A 24,098-nucleotide genomic window follows, 5' to 3' on the forward strand; every position below is an offset into this window, starting at 1 on the left:
GGTAAACGTGGCTCTCCTATTGCCTTTGTCCCATGAAACAATTAGTGCATCTCTTCTTAAATTCATCTTTTAAGGGCCTTTGCGTATAACCTGATGTCATGTGTTTGATAGCAAAGTGTTCAGAACAAACTCCACTTTCTGTATCGTGAGGCCCAATTTTGTTGTGGTGCGATGTGTCAAGAGATAATCTGGCCCCGAAGCTGAAGTGAAATTCTTCAAACCTCTTGCGGAAACATTTACACCTTTACTCACGTGGACGAATTGTTTTGGTGTTTTGGTGTTGGAATGCGTTTTTCATACCAAATAGCCTAAACCGGAAAAAAAAGCACAATATCTACATACATCTGGGTAGGTATTTGTATGTCTAAACTACATTTCTGCGCTGTATTATCGCTGAAATAGAGACAGTGAAAAACATTGATTGGTCCTTCGTCCTCAGAGGGTTAAACTACAGGAGGAGGGGTGAAATAAATAAACGATAAAATGTGGTTCCAGTGGCCGAGCAGTGGTTCTTATTCGACCTGCAGCTGTGGAATTCAGCGCGCACACACACACACACACACACACACACACACACACACACACACACACACACACACACACGCACACACACACACACAAGAAGATGCACTTTGAAAACCTGAATATACACCATAAATAAGTTTACACACACACACACACACACACACACAAAAAGTTGCATTTTGAAGATCTGAATATACACCATGAATCAGTCTATTCACAACACACACACACACACACACACACACACACACAAAGATGCATTTTGAAGATCTGAATATACACCATGAATCAGTCTATTTACAACACACACACACACACAAAAAAAGATGCACTTTGAAAACCTGAATATACACCATGAATAAGTCTAGCCATACAATCCACCCACACACACACACACACACACACACACAAAAAGATTCACTTTGAAAACCTGAATGTACACCATGAATTAGTCTATCCATATACACCCACACACACACACACACACACACACACACACACACACACACACACACACTCGAGTGAAATCTGTGTCAGGAATACCGCTAGCACTCTATTCACACCACCTCGACGAGGGAATAAAAAAACAAAATAGCAAAAGGGTGAAGTGGCAGCTCTGTCAGTGCAACTTCCGTTGCTAAAAATAGGTCCTGGTTGGCAGCGGTGGTTGTTTGGCAGGGCGGCGGGATACGTGGAGGTAACCTGAGGTGCACGTTGGCTCAGTGACTCAGTGGCTTTTTAAAGAGGATCCACTTGTTTGCAGAGCTACTGATGTTTAAAAAAGAAAAATCAGGTTTGTGTGTTATAAGGTCAGTAGTTTTGGGGGGATCTTTTAGCTCTTTATGCCAGTCGTTATTTGGATTTCTTTGTTGCTTGCTTGTGTTTTTTGGTTGTTTTTTAGTCTCAGTTTTAAAGTGGAAGAATAAAAGTGAAATAGTGTTTTATAAATATCTTGCAACAACCTTTGCCCATTCCTAATTGCTCATTCCAAGACCAAGTGATGTGATAGCAGACACCTTTTAAAGGACTAGTTTGACATTTTGGGGGAATATGCTTGGTTGCTTTTTCTCGCTGTGTAAAATGTAACATGAAGCTATAGAGGTGGTTAGCTTAGCATAAAGACTGGAACAGGGGGAAACAGCTAGCCTGGCTCTGGCTCCTAGCTCATTACAGTTTTTTCCAGTTGCTAAAACACAGTTTTGCTGACTAGGCAGGTTTTATCAAAATACTTAACACAATTCACAAAACCACACACCCAAACTGCAAAATACCTCATATATATCCTGCAAAATTAAGCACTGCAACCAAAACTACATATAGCATTATCTAAATCAAACTTTTGCACCACATGGCACAAACGTCATTCATGTTACCAGATTATTGTCTAACCAACTACACACTGTTGGGCATAATAAAAAACACTCTCATCTTTAGTATGCTTTGCCCATAATGCTAAAATAGTTCAAATTGTAGAAAATTCTTCAGATTGTTCACATGTAGGCCTACAGACACATTTGCAGATACACACATATGTTGTTGAAACATTTATTTTTCACCAAACAAGTCAGTGCAACTTATGCAAAGCAGATATATTTACATTGGACTGAACAAAAATATGCTCACAAGAAACAGTAAACTGAAAAAACTAAAATTGCAGAAAACATGTGCAGAAAAAAATCACCTGTGGTCTTTACATAGTGCTTACTTCCTGATTGAAGAGGTAACTATTAACCATTGAGGTGTTTGGCCAGGTGGCACATACGGTATTTTGGCCAATCAGCTCATGGTGATGTCATTTTGAATGGCAGTGTTTTGAAATGGCCAATATGTGACTTTATGTCAGATTGTTGTGTCATGCAATGTTATGCAAAGAACTGTGTTCAGTGCATTTAAAAAGGGACATTTTGAATTGCAAAATGTGTGTAAAGCAGAAAATGTGTTTAGACTTTTGGAGACTTGAGAAGAGGTTTCGGTCTCTGTGTGTCAGTTTAAATAATTGTGCTATGCCGTGTCATTTTGGTGGGTTAGCAATTGGATAAAAAACTGTAACATGTTGTATCTTGTTGGTTTAATCCACGTACAGTATTTGTTTTTCAGAAGGCTGTTTTTTTTTTTTTTTTTCTTCTTTTTTTTTTTTTACCATTGATGGAGTCCTATAAACCCAATGATAAATGTCAGATAGTGTTTGATCGATCCTTTGCTTCTACTTTTGCACTCTTGAAATCATATCTGATAATGTCACAGCTTATTTTTTACTGTAAACCTCATGATGTTTCTGTCTGATGGGTTTTATTGCTGATATGTTGTCACGTATTTAACAGTTCAAAGAGCAAATAATCGTCCCCGTGGGCCCGAAATGATCTTTACCAGGCTGTCATCCTGACACACACACACACACACACACACACACACACAGGTAGACACACAAACATACATGCATTAGACACATGTACACACACATGGCAGTGTTAGGGGGCATTTATCCTTTGACGTTGATCCATGGGGACACACCGATCGGTTTACACTTATTGTTCGGACGAAACCTTAAACTACACTGGTGAAGGCGTGTGTGTGTGTGTGTGTGTGTGTGTGTGTGTGTGTGTGTGTGTGTGTGTGTGTGTGTGTGTGTGTGTGTGTGTGTGTGTGTGTGTGTGTGTGTGTAGACCTCTAAGGACATAGCTATGTAAGTTCCTTAGCTTTTCTGAGGCGCATTAGCTCAATCTCAGATTTCCGCCCTCTAATATATGAGCTGTAATTGCTGTCCTATTGTGACTAGAGACAAAACACACACACACACACACACACACACACACATGCACATGTTCGCCACATATATGTATACCTTTTCCCTGATTCCTTTTTTGCACATGTCGCTCCAAGGTACAAAACAGAAATCACACAGGTGTAACCAGATCTTCTTTCACTCCTCCTCCATCTCTCCCTCCACCTCTTTAGAAGATTATTTCCACACCGCCAGTCCCTCCGTCACACCCTCCTTTTTTTTTTTTATCCCAGCTCTGTCTCCATCTGTACCCGTTGGATGCCATTACATCTTCCACTACTTCCCTCTGTTGGTTATCGGTTTACTCCTCCATTGTCTACCTCTCCGTCCTCCTCATCCCCCCCTCCAGGCGAGGCGGGTTTAGTGTTCTTCAAAGCGGCTGATTATCATAGCACTTATCAAGAGGGTGGGCACTGTCACTTTGTGTGTGTGTGTGTGTGTGTGTGTGTGTGTGTGTGTGTGTGTGTGTGTGTGTGTGTGTGTGTGTGTGTGTGTGTGTGTGTGTGTGTGTGTGTGTGTGTGTGTGTTCCTGAAATCGTTCACACATTTAGATTTGTGTTTTTGGGGAAGTTAAGTTCAAAGTTCAAAGACAAAAAAAAGATCTTTCTGAGCGTTGCTTTGTTGTTTTCAGCAAAAACAAAATACTTACCTTCCTTTTGTGTGGTCAAATGTTAACATGCTGCTCAGTGAACACTGCATCCATGCCTCAGAACCAAGAGATTTTAAATAATGAAATCAAAAAACAAACAAAAAAACATGTTTTCTCAGGATTTCTTTTTTTTTTTTTTCTGTGACTCTGCGATTATAGTCCCCCCAAAACTCTCATAATACAAGAATTTAGAGAGCTTGTAAGTTATAAATAAGACCCCACATTGGGTCCAGAACATCAGGATGTGTGCAAAATAGTGCGCCAGTTTTGAAACAACAAAAACCCTCACTGGAATCAGTTTTATCCTTTTATTTTATTTATCGAAACAAGGATGCCATTTCAGACAGGAGAGACTTCGTTGCAGATATGCAAAGATTAGATTAGACTCCATTGTTAAATATATTTTAAAGGGGTAGAGAAGCCAGACATGCTGCAACATCGGAGTGTAAATGTGTGTGAATGTTTATCTAATGAGCAGGTGTCCTCGGCAGCCTCTGCCACAGTGTATGAATGTGTGTGAATGGTTCCTGTACAATGTAAAAGTGCTTTGAGTAGTCATTAAGTCTAGAAAAGCGCTATATAAATACAGTCCATTTACATTTACATAGTTGTGATTGAAGTTATTTAGAAGTCTTCCTGAAAGAATTGGCACTGAGCTCCATTTAGTTTGTTTGTACTGCTTTCAAGAACAAGTGTTTATAACAGAGGTTCTCAAAGCTATCCCTCAAAGGTCTGCAGGTTAGGGGTCCGGAACGATTGGCAATGAACAAAATGTAGCCTATATATAATAAAGGTAAAACTAAGGGCATTTTTGTTGCTTTTTTTTGAAATTTTATTTTTTCTGTTTACTTCAGTGATTCTAATGGGGTTTTTTTCTGCCTTTTTTTTTTTTTTTTTGCTGATTTCCTTCGTGTATATTCAACGTGCCTTATAATTGATAGATTAATAGAAAATGTATTTTCAAAATAGAAAACGCTACACTTCATAATGTATTCATAACACAAGGGCTGGGTAGGGATTGACTTGCCGTTTGGTCCGGGTGCGGACCTCGGTCCGGACTTTGAGAACCCCTGGTTGACTACAGTGGTAGAGGAAACAAAGCATCTTTCCTTTATCGACCCTCGCAGCCCCCAGTTCCACCTGTTTGGAGTATTTGACACGTTAATTCCATGTTTACTACGCTGCCATTTGTCAGCTCTCTTCCTCCTCAACCAGCTAATGTAAACATCATGCTACACTAATGGATCCTTCAGTATTACAATCCGATTGCGCTCTGTAAATATTATCTTTAGCATCGTATGTCTGGCCGGCTCTGCTTTGCTTGTCGAAAATCAAATCATAAAAAAAACCTGTCTGTTGTGGTCTAATTTTACTTCAGTCAATAAAACTGTCTTGTTAGTCGTCTTCGTCTCGAGATGGATGGTTTGTCAGACTCTGTCAAAACATCTTTTTGTGGTCAGATAAAAAGTTAAGCTCTATCAACACTTGAAAGTGGAAGTGATTTATCAGCGTAATAATCCCTTCATGTTGCACAGTGAGAATTGTTGCTGGATGAAACCGAAGCCAGATGCTCCAACAGAAACGGGATCTTAACACGCAGACCTTCAAATCCACCTACTTACAATAAAATATGCCAGCAGTTTATTGTCTACAGTACAGGCCAAAAGTTTGGACACACTTTCTCATTCAAATGCGTTTCCTTTTATTTTCATGACTATTTACATTGTAGATTCTCACTGAAGGCATCAAAACTATGAATGAACACATATGGAATTATGTACTTAACAAAAAAGTGTGAAATAACTGAAAACATGTCTTATATTTTAGATTATTCAAAGTAGCCACCCTTTGCTTTTTTATTAATAAGGGAAGAAATTCCACTAATTAACCCTGACAAAGCACACCTGTGAAGTGAAAACCATTTCAGGTGACTACCTCATGAAGCTCATTGAGAGAACACCAAGGGTTTGCAGAGTTATCAAAAAAAGCAAAGGGTGCCTACTTTGAAGAATCTAAAATATAAGACATGTTTTCAGTTTTTCACACTTTTTTGTTAAGCACATAATTCCATATGTGTTCATTCATAGTTTTGATGCCTTCAGTGAGAATCTACAATGTAAATAGTCATGAAAATAAAGAAACACATTGAATGAGAAGGTGTGTCCAAACTTTTGGCCTGTACTGTATGTGTCAGTGTGACAATAGTCATGTTTGCATTTAATTGTCAAGTGAATTTCTTTTTTATAGATCGACTTTTTATTGTTGTTTATATATTTATGTGTATAAGCCTCACCTTGCCTAGTCACTCTCCTCTACTTCTTGTGATGCTGAGGTCATTAGGACTGATACCTGTGCTGCTGCACCTTTCCATAGGTCTATAGTCAATGACTTGGCTTTATTAATCCTTGATGTAGAGAGCTCGAGCATGACTATGTCTAGAAAATATGCCAACCACTGTTTTATACAAAGCGAGTGGCGGGGGGGGGAGCCAGCGTTGAGCTGAGTTTTCTTGGTTGCGGTTGAGCCGGCTAGCCAAACTTTCTTCTGTCTCCCATGCAGGTGTAATTTAGAGTCAAAACATGGAAAGGTCCGGTTTGTTCAGTTTGACAGAACGTACATAGGGAGTAGGGATGACTTTAGAGCACGTGTCAAACTCAAGGCCCAGGGGCCAAATCCGGCCCCTCGCAGGTTTTGATCCGGCCCGCATTTCAATTAAGGTTCACAATACATTTAGGCCCACCTAATTTTTGTCGCTTTTTCCAAAGATTTTGGTGCTTTTTCAGGCGGTCCTCTTCTGAGGAGTCCAATGTGTCCTATGACATATGTTGAAGTGGATCTGCTGTCAAGTGAATTTTTTGAATGTTGCAGAAAAGAAAATGCAAATTAGAAGCGTTTCCATCAACTGGTTTAGAGCCAATAAACTAGACTACGCAAAGCGTAGTTTCGTCACATGTTGACGTTACGCATGGTTGTAGATTGCAAACCGGCGTGCTGAATCAAAGAGTTCAGAGACTTGTGAGCATCTCTGGATCCAACTGATATGGACATTTGCGTTCTCACATACAGCTCTTTAGGGTCTAGATAAGGTCAGGGTTCAGTTCATGCGGGAAAAGGGCTCGGCATTCACGTCCCATACCGGCAATTAATGTTTACCTGTTCAGGCAGTGTAACTCGTGATCTTTCTTTTTGGATAGCGTTGGAGAGTCCAAGTGTGGCCCGTTGTCATTTTTGTCTCCCAAATGTCAGCATAAATCGGGGCTGCACGATATGAGGAAAATATCTAATTGTGATTATTTTTGCGATTGCGATATGATTTACAAAACTTGAGTGAGGGAATGATCATTTTTGTACCATTATTCTCATTTTCGTTGAGAAATATAAAAAAATGATTATAGTGTGATTTTGTACAAAACGGATCCGTACCAAACAAAGACTTTTTTTTCTGTAGTCTGTAGGATACGATGTGTAGGCCGGGACGTCTCTGCAGCACCACGATACTCCATTCAGAATGGTTTGACACATATTTTGCCTTTAACAAATATTGCGCCCCTCCCGTGCTGCGATTTGGATATCGCACTAGTCCATATTGTGATTTGTATAAGAATAAATCCAAATTCAAAACCATTCCATGAAAGTCGCCAAAAACGTTGGTGACAACTGCTCTTCCCTCAGCATTCCTTTGTGCCAATCCTTCCCTTCCCATCTTTTCTGTTGTTGGCTTGCCGGCGGGTAATTTCTGACTGATTTACACCTAAACACACATCTCATCTGCTCCACTGATCACGCCGCGTTCTTCCCCCTCTGTGTCTGCGCTCTCGTCCGGACAGCGGCTTGCAGTTTGTTTTGGCTCTGACTGGAGTCTCGTCCTTTGTCTCTGTCTGTATCCACTGCAGTTTTTTTTTTTTTTTTTTTTTTTTTTTTTGCCACATGAAACGTCTCATATTTATTGCCTTCGGATGACATAATTGAGCTGGCGTGTTCCTGGTCGTTTGTGCCAGTTTTTCTCAGTGGGCACACTGGAGAGGTAGGGAGGTTCATTCCAAGTGTGTCTGTGTTGAAAGGTGGAGAATTGCACCGATACATTCGGAGTATATATATTTCAACAGGTTGTGAAAAAAAAAAAAAAAAAAAAGATGATAAATCATTTCTACTGGCAATGTCGAGATAGACTGAAACAATGGAAACTACTTTTGCAAGCTATTGCTTGCAAAGTAGTTTCCCCTATAGGGGAATCCCAATGTTATTGTAAATTATAAAATTTGCACTGACAGAATTGTAAGATTGTCTTCATGTTTGTGTACTTGACTTATGTTTCTGATTTCTGCTTGTTTCTTTTGAGGGCTCTACCTTTTCGGTTCTTTCTGTCGATACAGTAAGTTTGCAAAAAAAAAAAGGTGTTTCTTGTGATACTACACAAACCCCTGCAATGATTGTTGACCCTGCATGCACTTTAAAAGTGACACACTGTGCTATACTTGGTGGTTTGGGTTTATGTTCACGTCATCGTTCTGCACTCAGAGTGGATTTATAGCCAGAGAGAAACCAAAGCCCTACCGGAAGCTCATGTTCCCACCACGTGGCCTGTCAGACAGTGTCTTGGCTGGATTTGTCCAGCCAAGACACTGTTTTTTTTTTTCAACTATCTAGGGTGGTCCCGGGACACGTCTGCATGTATCGAGATAAGCGACAAAAATCTCGAAAAAATGCTCGAAAAAGGCAACAAAAACTCTGAAAGAAGCAACAAAAACTTTGAAAAAACTCCTCCAGAAAGGCTACAATAGCATTGAAAAAAAATTGTCCAAATGTTCATGAAGCAAAAAAGCAAGATGGAGAAATACATACACGCACGCACACACATGCGCTTACACGCATGTACGCACAATCACACACACACACACACACACACACACACACACACACACACACACTTACACACGCTTACACACGCTTACACGCACGCACACATGCGCTTACACGCATGTATGCACACTCGCACACACACACACACACACACGCACACGCTTACATGCACGCACACACACACTTACACGCACGCATTCACACACACACACACGGTTAGACGCACGCACACAGACACGCTTACACGCACACACACGCTTACACGCACGCACACAAACACACGCGCTTAAACGCATGTATGCACACTCCCGCACACACACACGCTTACACGCACACACAGACTCACACGCACGCATTCACACACACACACACACACACACGGTTACACGCACGCACACATACACACGCGCTTAAACGCATGTATGCACACTCCCGCACACACACACACACACACACGCACACACGCTTACACGCACGCACACACGCTTACATGCACGCACTCACGCACGCACACACACTCACACGCATACACGCATACGCACGCTTACACGCAAGCACACGCTCGCTGGTACACACACACACAAACTCCCACGCGCACACACACACACACACACACACACACACACACACACACACACACACGCGTGGTTTCCATTGATTTCTGCTCACAATATTTGCAGATTTGGAGACTCTGGAAAGCCCATTACCATTAGTGATACATTTGCATAAAAAGTGATTAGTCTGCTCTGCATTGCCTCGTGACAGTAATGTAACTTTGACAAAGATGAGAACAGCTTCAATATTAAGTGTGATGGATCAAGTCTCACAAGTAATTGATTTCGAAAGCGCACAAAAGCGAACGGAAGACGATGGCTGCACGGGAGACGAGGAACATACAGCATATCCGAAACGCTGAAACACAGCATCGTCATTCGCAAAAAAGTTTCAAAAGTATGCGTGATTTTAGGAAAAAAACGATAACCTCTCTGTTACGGTCCTTGAAGAATGAATAAATAACTTAGAAAAAGTCAAGTTTGAGCATTTTACATTATCTGAAATTCTGCTTGAAACTGCATTTTTTTTTTTTATTGAGTTTTAAATCTTGTTACTCCTCAAAAAAAGTGAACATTAAAGTGAACTCCCTCTCCTGATGTAAATCCATTTATTTTGAAGGCAACACCAGCGGTTTACAGTATTTACATTTGTTAGACTCTGTTTTAGCGCCACACATTTCAGCCGTCTGGCTGAGTTATAGATGACCTGACTCCAGCTGGGTGGCCTCAAACACATGACAGACATACACGTGAGCTTATGTCTATGTGAACTACAAACACACACACACACACACACACACACACACACACACACACACACACACACACACACACACAGTGACACAAACACAGTGACACAAACACAGTGTGGAATAAACAGAAGTAAAGGAGGAACGCTGGAGGCCCAAACACAGCTGCTTAGTCTCCCGTGGCGGATGTCAGGGTCACAGATGGACCCCGAGACCCGAGAGGAAGAAGAGAGAAAGATATGATGGGGAGGGGAGGAAGAAGAGAAAGGGAGGATGCGAGGAAATGCGGGGCGAAGAAAGGAAACGGGCGGATGAAGTGAAGACATCAAAAAAAGGGGAAGGGACGTGGTGATAAAGACAAAGAGGAGGACATTTTATCTGCACATTTTCTTTCTTTGCCCTTTGCCGTTCTTTGTTTGCGTAAGCAGTCACAGCCACCCATTCCTCGTGTGTCTTTTTCCTTGAAGCCATTCCTCAACGTCAGGTTCAGGTTCAGGTGAAATGTAAAGAGGTTCCTCCAGGGTCAAATATTCATAATCCATAATCACCCCCCCCCCAACCTTCACTGTCACTCAGTCATGTTTTTGTTGTTAAAAGGCAGGTGTTGGAGTAAACGCTGCACTCCCATTGGTCGTTAACGTGTGATGACATGCGCGTTGACAGGCGGCGGATTCAACAAATTCCTGTGCATCACTTAGTAGGGGAAGCGTAAAGGGTCAATTTAGGGATTCAAGGCGGTTGGTACTATTTCTTGGATCGATACAAGTGAATTAAAACAGCCAATGAAAATAAATTTCTTTTTTATTTAAGCGGTAGAACATTCCCTGACAATGGACCTGAGAGACAAATTAAAATAAAGTAAATAAAGACAAAAATAAAATAAATTAAATAAGGATTGTGAGACATGTTTATACATACTATAGCTATAAAATTAAAATAAATCCATAAACCAACAAATCACATTAAACAAAACATGTTGGAATCTACCCAAATGTTAGCACTGCAGAAGCAGGTTCACTTTAAACATACAGTGGTGCTCATACCTTTATGAACCCATGCTAAAGTTGACTAAAAAGAGGAATAAAAAAATCATCTTTTGGAAATAGATCTTTATGCCAAAATAAAAAAAAAATAGGACACCAATTTTCTTTGTGAATGAATAATATATTGTGAATAAATAAATGTTCTTCCTTAAAATACAGGGGGCATAAGTATATACACCCCTATGTTAAATTCCCATGCAGGCAGGCAGATGTTTATTTTTAAAGGCCTGTTATTTCATGGATCCAGGATACTATGCATCCTGATAAAGTTCTCTTGGCCTTTAGAATTAAAATAGCCCCCCACATCATCACTTACTCTTCACCATACCTACAGATTGGGATGGTTTTATTTCAGTTAACCTAATAACTGGTTTGATTTGCATTGAGAGATGATTTTATGGAAAGTACCCCATGCCAATCTCTAGGTATGGTGAAGGGTATGTGATAAGGTGGATATTGTGCGACACACGTCCACCTCTGCATGAAAGGGTCCATTTTCAGTAGCAGATTTGCTGTCATTTGTTCCATTATATAGACTCGTATTCAGCCTCTGTGTCCATTGGGTTAGGGTTAGCGGTTTTAGCACCTTCCAGTTCATTGTTATCATTTTCTTGGCAATCAGGGGAAGCATTCTCAATATGTATTTCTGATCTGTATTGTACATGTCTCCAGGTATCTTAACCCTTGTGTTGTCTTCCCGTCCACCATGCGACTTGTTGTCCTCCCGGGTTAACCCTTTTTCCGAGGTTTTTGAAGATTTTTTGAGGTTTCTGTGGCTTTTTTTCCTGCCCTTTTTTTCCCACTACCTCCAGATATACCACTAACATCAACGTATTCCCATTAGTTTTACACTTTTTTTGTATTCATGGCCAATGAACCTAATTTCTATGAAATTATACCTCATTTTTGAGTAAAAATAAAAGAAATTGAATTATTTCGACAAGTAGTTACGATTGAGTGGATAATCACACACAGACTGTCAACGTTTAGTCAGGATACTGTTTAGAAACCATTTCATAGTTTTTCAGATGCTGTAACATTTAATAAAACACCCCAAATTCTATGAAAGTAGAGATCTGATCCTTATTTTTTTTCCTTGAGAAGAGCATTGTATGGAACAACCTATGTTATTTTTAGGCAATTTGCTTGATAGAAACCCAAATTCTCTGATGTAGAAAACTTTAAAAAAGGGTCAAATTTGACCACAAGGACAACAATAAAAACCAAATGTCATTGTGTTTTATGGATAGAAAACGGGCAAAAGCACATACTATTTTTTTAACACGTAACACTGGCTCTTCCCTTCCAATATATCAGCCCTCCCTCTCCGACCTTTAAACTACCCCCACTGTGTTAAAAGTAAGGAATTCTATAACATACGATGCACGCCAAGCTTTATCTCACTTTTTTTGTTCCCTAAACAAACTGGCTGTCTCGTTGTCCCATCTGTATCGCTAAATAGACGCCAGTTTATGCCATACATCCGGGTGAGACTCAACATTCATGCGGATAACATCAGCAGACCCTATAGGAAGGAACAAGTCCAGACGCCAGCCGCTGCCACTCTCTCAGGTGTATGAACAGCAGGGGGTTCAAGCTTTTGAAAAGGCTTCAGTTATAGATGCTCGTACATGAAAGTGTTTGGACAGTAAAGTATGAGCAAATAACCAGGAGATTGACTGGGGAACATTAGCTAAAGCTTAAAGGCCCATAGCTGTGTAATGTCGGGGATGACAGAGTGGAAGAAAAGAGCACAGAACACAGCGTTGGGTTCATCCGGAGCGTGCCTGTTCCATCACGTTGTGTCGGCGAATGTATGCAAATGATGAGCTCGGTGCTTTTGTCTTGAGTGCTGTAAACTTTTCTGTACATGTCTAACCCTGTGGCAGATTTACATTCCTTTAGCTCAACCTCACACGCCTTCACCTTATCTTAAAGGTGTCATGTCACCCAAATTAGGGGTGAGTTTTTCCGCCCTATGTTCCCACAGCCCAATGGTCCCACAGCCCTATGTTCCCACATTCTAAGATTTTGGGTTAGGGTTCAAATGAAAAAGGTGAAAAAGGAAATGTAGGGCCTAATTTTGAAAAAAAACAAATCTTAGAAATGTGGGAACATATGGCTTTGGGAACATAGTGCCTCATTTTTAGTGAAAAATAAATCTTAGAAATGTGGGAACATAGGGCTTTGGGAACATAGGGCCTAATTTTCAGTGAAAAATAAATCTTAGAAATGTGGGACCATAGGGCCTAATTTTGAAAAAAAAAATCTTAGAAATGTGGGAACATAGGGCTGTGGGAACATAGGGCCTAATTTTCAGTGAAAAATAAATCTTAGAAATGTGGGACCATAGGGCCTAATTTTGAAAAAAATCTTAGAAATGTGGGAACATAGGGCTGTGGGAACATAGGGCCTAATTTTCAGTGAAAAATAAATCTTAGAAATGTGGGAACATAAGGCTTTGGGAACATAGGGCCTAATTTTCAGTGAAAAATAAATCTTAGAAATGTGGGAACATAGGGCTTTGGGAACATAGGGCCTAATTTTCAGTGAAAAATAAATCTTAGAAATGTGGGATCATAGGGCCTAATTTTGAAAAAAATCTTAGAAATGTGGGAACACAGGGCTGTGGGAATATAGGCACGCTCCCGTTTTCTCATGTACATTGTACAACGTAATTGTATAGACCTACAACTGATCGGAGCAATGAAACGTGATGTAGCACTGAGCCATGGACAGATGTAAACAGAATGTTCAGCAACCGAAATTATTTGGCTGAATATAGCACCAAAAAAAGCACTTTCCGTGTTCGGCCGAATAAGTGAACTGAACAATTACGTTTTTGATGACGGGATCAAATAGCAACCAGCGTAGAGTGAATGCATGTTTTTTTAAATGCAGCAAACATGTCGGCAGTGTTAGATTATAGTTTTGTAATTGCTTTTTTCTTTGAAAAGCAAGACAAAAATAGTAAAGTTTTGATCATTTAATTGATGCGATGATGAAAAAAATAGAACAGTCTGGTAAGTTTAGAACATTACATCACTTTACTGTAATGCAACCTTTAAAACCAGACAACACATATCACGTCTTATCACAATATTACGATGTCCATAATTTAAGGAGATATAGCCTCATGTATCCATGTCGATATTCTATAATAACCATATATTTCCCAGCCCTACCGTTAATGCTCCACATGGCTTGTTCTGCATTTATTTTAAGCTTCTTCTTCATCTTGAGCCTCTTTGCCAAGGGATTCATTTGAGCTGCGCTCTCTTCCGGGCCTCCCTCCTTTCTCTCGTCTTGCCTTTCCTTGCGCCCTCCATTAGCCCTAATGTCACTGTTTTCCTGCTCACTTTCTCCCTCTCTTGTGATTAGAGGAGTGGAGGAGATCAGAGGGGAGAAAGCAGGACCAGCACCGCTGACCTTTCCCCTCCTTCTCTTTCTCCCTCCCTCTGTTGTGCCGTGCTCGCTTTCTCCATCTTGTGTTTTTTTTTTTTTGTTCTCCACGTTCTCATGTGTGTAGACCAGTGTTGCGTTTTCCCGCTGTCGATGTTTAAGGCTGTGCTCATTTTAACTCCTGGGTATTTTGAGTTTCTGAATTTAATATGCAGCAATGCATCATGGTCTATAACAGGGGTCTTCAACGTTTTTTAAGCCAAGGACCCCTTAGCTGTAAGAGAGACGGAGCAGGGACCCCCTACTACATATTTTATATAACTGAGTTGCAGTCCCCCCTCTCCCCCCGAATAGACCCCTAAACTATGGCCTCATATGAGACATTTGCTCCAAGGTGATTAAGCGTGTTAATTATGTATTTACATCAAGTGTCCGTATTTGACTCGTAGAAACACACAGATATGTAGAAGAGAAATAACGCACATACAGTATGTCTCTCCATCGAGTGGATAGATGGCGTTTGGCGTTTTGAAGTTTTAAGAGGCTCTTTTATACGCTCAGCATAGTATACGTCACTCGTACGTCAGCTTATAAAAGCTCTCTCTTGTGCTGCTTATAACCTCTGAAAGCGCTGCGTGATGTTTGGTAAGCTATCTCAGGAATGTCACCCTGAAACTAGAAAAAGGTTAATCTGTAGTTCACTTGGAGTTTATGAGCCGCTGAAGGTGTGTTAGTTTGTTGACCATGCATAGGATTGGGTCGTACGAGGATGTAAACCTGCAGAAAGAGATGGAAACCGAAGGTTTTTGTGCAGAACGAAGATTGCTTTTTGGGAAATGCCATTTTGTTACCTAGAATAAAAATGTTCTTTGGTGAAAAAAGATCCTAACTTAAAGGAACACACCGACATACTGTGACTTCGTCTTATTCACCGTAATGCCCAGAGTTAGATAAGTCCATACATACCCTTCTCATCTCCGTGCGTGTAGTAACTCTGTCTGACACACCCACTGCTAGCCTAGCTTAGCATAGATCCTGGAGGTAACCGGCTCCAACTAACCTACTGCTCCCAATAAGTGACAAAATAACGCCAACATTTTCCTATTTACACATTGTGATTTGTATAGTCACATCAGTACAAATAACAGGGAGACCCAGCCTTCTTCTAACCGTATACATACTGGGAACTATATTTTCAGAAAGTTTCAAATTGAATTCATGATTTAAACATGGTAAAAATGTCTTGATGTGTTTTTATGACTCCAGGTTGCTTAAATAATGCAAATGTAAAAAAACTGTAATATGACAGTTATATAAAGGCAAAAGAAATTAATTTACATTAATGTGTGATTAATAAGTCAGATAATATATTAATTACAAAATGGCTGGAATAACATAATATACATAAATGTAATATTTTTTTCCTTTTGAAATATTATAAATAATTGCAAACATAGTGTCAGAGTAGCCTAAAGCAATGTTACTCAATCTGAGCCCATTAGGCTGAATGGACACATTTCACTTCAATATTTGCATAATGTTGCCATTTGGCAACAAATTAATTTTAGCCTTTTACAGAAAAGATATTGATGAAATGAATGAAAATTGAAAGTTTATTTAACCCAGATAACAGTTGAATTAAAGAAATGCTTCTGAAATAAAATTAAAAAAAAACTTTTTATCTGGCTGATACTGAGACCTTCAGTGTGGCACAAGTGCAGAAAAGGGGCGGGCAAACAGGATTTCCTGGTTAGGTGATGTCATCAAATATATGAAAGTTCAAAATAAAAGACCCATTTACACAATTAAACAGAAAACAATGCATTTTATATTGTTTATTGTGAAAAAAAAAACTAAGAAAAAGAACCACCATGCAATAGAGGGTTAACCACTTCCTCCTTTACCCTATCCTCCCACTGTGTGATGCCATTTAACTCATCCACATTCGTTTTTTTTTTGTTAGTTTTTTCTTGCTGAAGATGATGGCTTTCACTCCTGGTCGCCCTGGCTGAGAAAACAAACGTTCCCCAGGTCACAGTGACATCATGAAAGGAGTAAAAATGTTTTTAAAAAAACAAGTCCTAAAGGGCCTCCCCGGGGCTGATGCTGCTTCTTGTATCAATGGCTTTATTCTTTGTTAAGAGGCTTGAACTCTGGTTGTACTTAAAGCTGGTTTGTGTCTCTGTTGCTGATCAAAGAAAAGAGCCGGAGGGAACGGACGGAACGGACCGTGGTCACACAAATAAAGACTAAAACACAAAAGGGAACCTCCCTGTACATGTTATGTTTGTTACATAATTCCTTTTCCTTTTAAAAGAATCAGCGCTGACCAAAGCTGGAGCCTTTTTCCCCAAATCCTATCAATCCTATCAAATCCCCTGTAAATCTGCAAACTTCTCACTGACGCAACTATTCCTCACATCGACACATGACTCACGGAGGTGCTACCTAACTCTCTATGTGCTCCTCTGCCTCTGTTTTCTGTCCTTTTGTTTGATTTCTTTCTTTTATTCATGAAGGGATTTAAACAAATACTCAGACAGTTACATTCTGCAATTATGCGGTGAAGTCTCGCTCACACGAAGGGAAGGTGTGACATTCTAACACCATAATGCACTTGAACGGCAATTTGCCTCCTATGTTTCCAAAGCATTGTTTTGTAATCTCCGTTTTTTTCTTTTTATTCCTGCAGGGTGTGGGGAAGTCTGACGAGCCGTGTGCAGGCCGGGACTGCGGCGCAGGATGCCGGTGCAACCCGGAGAAAGGCAGCAGGGTGAGTCTTGTCTCATCTAGCAAGGGCATAGGTGTTGTTTCCACATTGGGGGGGGGGTTGGGGGGATGACACACAATACCGGGGGGTCTGGGGAACTGCCTCCAGAACATTTAAAGGGGTCAAACTTCCTTTCCTGCAATTTGGACGTTTTCTGCATCAATTTATGGTGCAATTTTTATTTGTATCGTTAATTATTCTCCTGTATTGTTTAAAACTTTCTGCATAGTCAAAACATCACAAATGTTTCGGAATGTTTTTTTTTTAGGGACCATGTACTTGTGAACAAAAAAGAAATCTGTTAGAGAATGAGACCTTGTTAAAGCCAGAAGCATGGGGCATAATTTATATTCAAAACTGACAGGCTCAGATTCAATGTTGTGTCTGACAACATTATGGAAAGGATTTCTAAGGAGGTTGAAAAGAATAAGATCCTTTTTTTAAACATGAAAACATCCGTGAAATTGCATTCGCTAAAGCCACCAGACACCAGGGAAATAAACGGTAATTTTAGCATCGCGAAATACACTTCATTCAAAGTCGACAGAAACAAAATAAAACTGTGAAAAGCTGTTTTGGGTCGTCTTTCCACTTTTCCAACCATCACTACTCTAATTGTGGTTGAAGTAAACACATAGTTTACCGATTTACATGTGAAAATATGTTGGCTCTATGCACGCTAAAAGTAGTGTTTTTTTAAATGGAGTCTGGTGGGTTTAGAGCTAGTGACTTCAGAGTTGTTTCTGGTTAAACAGAAAGGTCTCAAAGAGGTTTTAAAGGGATCCTTTCCGTAATGTTGTCAGACACTTAGAATATTAATCTGAGCCTGTCAGCGGTAAAACGAGCACTTTTGTGAAGGTAAATACAAGCTGCACAATCACCCTGTTAACTTACATTGTAGCTTGTTTCGCCGCCGCCGACTGCAGCGATCTCGCTTAACACTGGACCAATCAATCAAAGATTGTTGTTCCCATCAGTCACGTAGACACAAAAACATAGGAAAATAGGGTCCAGGTTGAAAAAAAACGGTAGTTAAAGTCTGCGTTAATGCAAATAATGTGGTAAAAAAAAAAAACAGCTGAGAGCTGTGTGTGTGTGTGTGTGTGTGTGTGTGTGTGTGTGTGTGTGTGTGTGTGTGTGTGTGTGTGTGTGTGTGTGTGTGTGTGTGTTCGTGTTCACATGTGTCTAAAACCAGACTAACTGTACGCTTCACACTGTAGCTCGGTCTCTTTCAGCCGTTATCCAAACAGCAATTACTGTCTGACACAGAAGCCTGCACTTACTGCTGCCCCGCTGTTTGCCAGTTTAGGTAAATAACATAGCGAGGACCCGGCTACCTGTAGGTAAATGATATATATACTATATATATCCAAGGTAATACTACCTGCCCGCGTGCAGGCCTCCTGCTCGGCCTAAATGACACAGCCTCCGCTGTATTACTGAGACGTTTACGTGCTTAGGTGCTTATTTCTCTCTTTTCAGTTTTACTTTTGCGCTCACAGGTAGGTGAGGCGAGGCGTTGTTCTCGATCATAGCTGTTAACAGCTATGTAACCCTGTAACAGTAACCCTATTACTTCAAACCTCTAATATTGACTGTTGATTTGTGTCTATCTTACTGTCTACTGTATTCCCTTATAATGTCCCTATTTAATGCGTTAAACTTTATCCTTGCACTGCTACAGTTTTTATATTACTATGTCTACATTATTCTCTTATATTGTCCATATTTAATGCTGGTCTCTAGACTTTATCCTTGCACTATTGGACGTATTTGCATTACCACCATGACACACACTCTCATAGAGCAGCTTACCATACACACTAACTCACAGGGTCAGTCCCTGCCCTGTCACTGCCTGCCTCTCATGCTTATACATCCCTTAGTACATTCATGTGGATTTTTTTTTATGTAGTATCTTTTCGTTTATTGTCCATATTATTCATGTGGATTTGTTATTTTATCATCCTGTTTATGATGTATGTGTACAGTGGCATTCATAAGTTTATGAACCCATGCTAAAGTTGACTAAAAAGAGGAATAAAAAAAATCATCTTTTGGAAATTGATCTATCGTATGTTATTCCTTAAAATACAGGGGGCATAAGTAAGTACACCCCTATGTTAAATTCCCATAGAGGCAGGCAGATTTTTATTTTTAAAAGGCCAGTTATTTCATGGATCCAGGATATTATGCATCCTGATAAAGTTCCCTTGGCCTTTGGAATTAAAGTAGCCCCACATCATCACATACCCTTCACCATACCTAGAGATTGGCATGGGGTACTTTCCATAAAATCATCTCTCAATGCAAATCAAACCAGCTATTAGGCTAACTGAAATATACACAGAGCCTTTACTTAAGTAAAAGTACTAATGCCACACTGTAAAATTACAGAAGTAAAGGTCCTGCATTGAAAATGTTACTTAAGTAAAAGTCTGTTAGTATCATCAGGAAAATGTACTTTATTAAAAGTAAATAAAAATCCTCCCATTTTAGAAAGTGTAAAGGATCCAAACAGTTGTGTGCAGAAATCTGAATGTGTAAAGTAACTAGTAACTAAAGCTGTCAGATGAATGTAGTGGAGTAAAAAGTAAAATATATCTCTCTGTAATGTAGCGGAGAAGTAGAAAGTGGCATTAAAAGAAAAGACTTGAGTAAAGTACAAGTACCTCAACATCTGTACAGTACTTGAGTAAATATACTTAGTTACATTCCACCACTGGATATTTCCATTGTTATTCCTGTTGTTTTGACTGTGCAGATGTTTTGGCTCCAACAGACAGTTGGTAAAACTACACCAATAACTCTGGAGGGCATTGCACACACTGCTGGAACATTACTGTTACTTCTAGAAGAGGAGGAGAGCAGGACCGACATGCCGAGACATACAAATAGGAACGCAAGACGTCTCCGCCGGCCAATAAATGTGTCATCATGAAACGTGACATCCCGAAACAATGGGAGGAACAAACACACCTTGTGTCTACTGTATCACAAAGATAGATGTATAGTGTAGCTTTTAAAGTGCATATCTTACGCTCATTTTCAGGTTCATAATTGTGTTTAGAGGTTATATCAGATCATATATTTGTTGTACTGCACATTGCTGCAGCTCCTCTTTTCACCCTGTGTGTTGAGCTATCTGTTTTAGCTACAGAGTGAGGCATCTCACTTCTGTTCCATCTTTGTTGGGAGTCGCACATGCTCAGTAGCTAGGTAAGGAATACTAGCCAGTCAGAAGCAGAGTATGAGGGCGAGCCCTGACAGTACCTAGGTAAGGACTACTAGCCAGTCAGCTTGGGCTTTTTGACTTTTTAAACCTATAACGTGCACAAAAAGATATATAACACAATAAAGGAAAGGGAAAAAGCCAAAAAGCATAATATGAGCACTTTAAATCCATTGCTTCTGCCTGAGTAAGACTCAGAGGGGGAGGGGGGAAGCATAGACACAGTCCAGACGCTGTGTGTTGGTTTTAGTTGGCTTTCATTATTAAAAGCCAAAGGGGTTGTGGTTTAACTTAAGTGTTTGAAAGCTTGTGTGTGTGTGTGTGTGTGTGTGTGTGTGTGTGTGTGTGTGTGTGTGTGTGTGTGTGTGTGTGTGTGTGTGTGTGTGTAAAGTTTGACTTCCCTGGCTTTAATATCTGTGTCATGTTGTATCCATTAAGTCCAATAACATCCACTTTAGTTGGGTAAACCCCCCCGAGGGTCAAAGGGCAGAGTTAGGGATGACAGGATGGCGCGTGCGTGTGTGTGTGTGTGTGTGTGTGTGTGTGTGTGTGTGTGTGTGTGTGTGTGTGTGTGTGTGTGTGTGTGTGTGCGTGCGTGCGTGTGTGTGTGTGTTCAACACACATTCTAAGTTGCAAAGGAGTCAGGAAGTGTGGGCTTTATTTAATTTTGCCAGACCTCCATCTGTGTCAATCCGAAACAGAGAGGGACCCAGCGGGGTCAGCCCAACATTTTCTGTGTCCCGCTGGAGTCAAAAGCCGCATCCAATCAAAGTGTTTCTGCTGCTAAATGTAGTTTAATCATTCTAGTTTAATTCTCATTTTGCCCTCGGGTCAAATTGAACCATTTTCAAAGTTTCTAAAAATCATCAAAATCAAAAATTGTGCACAAGTAACATACATGGTTCCATACACGAAATAGGCTGTGATCATCCATCTACATATACGTTCCTCTAATCTTAACTATTAGTCAAAATAATTTATAACTTCTGGGTTTTTTTTTTATATATGGAAAATTAGGTATAATTTAATAAGAATTGGGTTTATTGAGTTAATTGTGTAAAACTAGTGGAACTAAGTCGGAATGAGAAGATGTAACACAGAAGAATTGGGTGATAATTTATATATTTAGATTTTATTTAACCTTTATTTAACGAGGTAAGCCAATTGAGAACAAATTGTCATTTGCAACGACGACCTGGCCAAGACAAGGCATCAAACGTGCGAGACTACACAATAAATACGCAAAACAAAAACATGCAAAATACAGTTAATTTATACTTAATGCTTTAGAAACAGGCAAAACCGTCCGGGTCCATTTTGACGGGAAGACAACACAAGAGTTTTTCTAAAATGATTTCTAAATGATGTCAACTTTTAAAGCTATAGTGCGTAGTATCTGTCGCCCCCGTGAGGTATTCTAATTAATGACAACAAAACTGTTGCGGGTCCACGTGATACAAGCCTTCCGTGATCACGCACCACCCCCCCTCCCTCCTCCACGCAGTTGCTAGTAGCCAAGGAGGACACGGAGGATTAAAAATAACATGATGGACTCTTCAGAAGAAGTCATTATATTATATTTACTCCAGCTTCCGCGCGGGAAAGTCATCGGACCCCACAATCTTCTGAACACAGCCATACTGAGAAATACAGAGTTGTGTGGAGCTGATAGTCCTAGCTTTGTAGCAACTCATTTGGCAACGGCTGGTACTTGTACTTACTTACTAAGGAATCTGAATACTTGTTGCACCACTGTATGCAAATTTGAGAGGGACAGATAGAAAGAGTCTCTCTCACACACCTCGATGACAAAGGAGAGGCAGGAATGAAGGATGAATGGAGAGGGAGAGAGAGGGAGAGAGAGAGAGTGCAGCGGCCGCCCCTGTTAAAGTAGGATGAGGGTAAAGTGATAGTGGGTGTGTGTCTCGCTGGGATGGCAAGATAAGAAAACGAGGGAAACCCTCCGCAGGGGCCTCTCGATGAAAGACTGCGCTCCGCTGCTACTGAATTCCTTTTCTTTAATCCTGAAGCAGGTAGAGAGGAAGAAAGAGAGACAGACAGACAGACAGCCAGACAGAGAGAGAGACAGACAGACAGAGAGCTTGTTTCTCTGAAGATCCCGATGTCCGATGACTAAAATCCTTCATCCGGTTAAAATCTGTAGTTAAAGTTAGTCGTAAAAAATGTGGATTACAAGTCAATTAATGACAGCTTCTGGCAGACAACGCTGACACTGGCACAGAGGGGATATGACGCTAGGACAGGCGACCAGAATGTAACGGAGCGTTACCTTAAATAAACACACACACACACACACACACACACACACACACACACACACACACACACACACACACACACACACACACACATATTTCAGCTTGTCTCTCTCTCTCTCTCTCTCTTACTCTCTCTGACTCTGTGATCCAGTGCCCCTGACCTTCTGGTCTACCCTGGCCTTTGTGTTGTGCTGTGACCTTTGACCTTTCCTAGACTAGACTCTGTGTCTGGTGACCCGGCTAAGTGTCAGGTGTCAGGTGTGTGTGTGTGTGTGTGTGTGTGTGTGTGTGTGTGTGATTAAGTTCAAAGCTAAACTGCATCCTTTGCATCATCTCAGCTCAGATTGAAAGAGGGCTTTTTGTTTGTCAAGACATTTTGGGACAAAGGGAGGCAAAATGGCTGCTCTAAAGCCATTTTAAACGTGTGTGTGTGTGTGTGTGTGTGTGTGTGTGTTTTAAGAGAAAGCCTAAACAAAGACCACCACCGTATTTAGACTCCTGCCTCAAAAGGAGGGAGAGTGTGATAAAATGCCAAGCAGGTGTGTGTGTGTGTGTGTGTGTGTGTGTGTGTGTGTGTGTGTGTGTGCATGTGCGTGTGTACCTCTTTTACTATATTCGTGGGGTCCAAAAACCGGAGACTTCAGTATACTTCTGGGGTCCCGACAGCTTTGTGGGGCCAAAATGCTGGACCCCACGAGTTTAAAGGGCTGTTTGATGGTTAAGACTTGGTTTTAGGATTAGGGATAGAATTAGGTTATGGTTAGGGTGAGGGTAAGGTTTAAGGTTAGGCATTTAGTTGTGATGGTTAAGGTTAGGGTAAGGGGCTAGGGAATGCATTATGTCAATGATATGTCCCCACAAAGATAGTAATACAGACTTGTGTGCATGTGTTTTAAGAGAAAGCCTAAACAAAGACCACCACCATATTTAGACTCCTGCCTCAAAAGGAGGGAGAGTGTGATAAAATGCCAAGCAGGTGTGTGTGTGTGTGTGTGTGTGTGTGTGTGTGTGTGTGTGTGTGTGTGTGTGTGTGTGTGTGTGTGTGTGTTGAATCACTCTCAGCTTCTTACACCCCTTTTTGAATCCTATAACTTTATTTTAACATCAAATATATAAAGGTTGAAGGTAAAAAAACAACAACAAAAACAGAAAAGTACAGCAAAAGAAAAGCAAGTCAACTCTCTGTTTCCTGTTTATGGTAAAAGTTTGAACTAAAACTAGTATAACAGACAATTCATCTTCCTGAAAAGTAT

The 24,098-nt window shown here is 40.5% G+C and overlaps 1 protein-coding gene across 1 annotated transcript in view; it reads left to right on the plus strand.

Annotated features, from left to right (window-relative positions):
• col4a6 (collagen, type IV, alpha 6) overlaps positions 1 to 24,098 on the plus strand; it is a 161,391-nt gene that overhangs the window by 76,617 nt on the left and 60,676 nt on the right. Inside the window, exon 4 of the mRNA XM_028564646.1 lies at positions 17,257 to 17,337. Within this exon, the coding sequence (XP_028420447.1) occupies positions 17,257 to 17,337 (81 nt within the window). The remainder of the gene's footprint in view (positions 1 to 17,256; positions 17,338 to 24,098) is intronic.

The sequence above is a fragment of the Perca flavescens genome, chromosome 19 (genome assembly GCF_004354835.1).
Source record: "Perca flavescens isolate YP-PL-M2 chromosome 19, PFLA_1.0, whole genome shotgun sequence".
Lineage (NCBI taxonomy): Eukaryota > Metazoa > Chordata > Actinopteri > Perciformes > Percidae > Perca > Perca flavescens.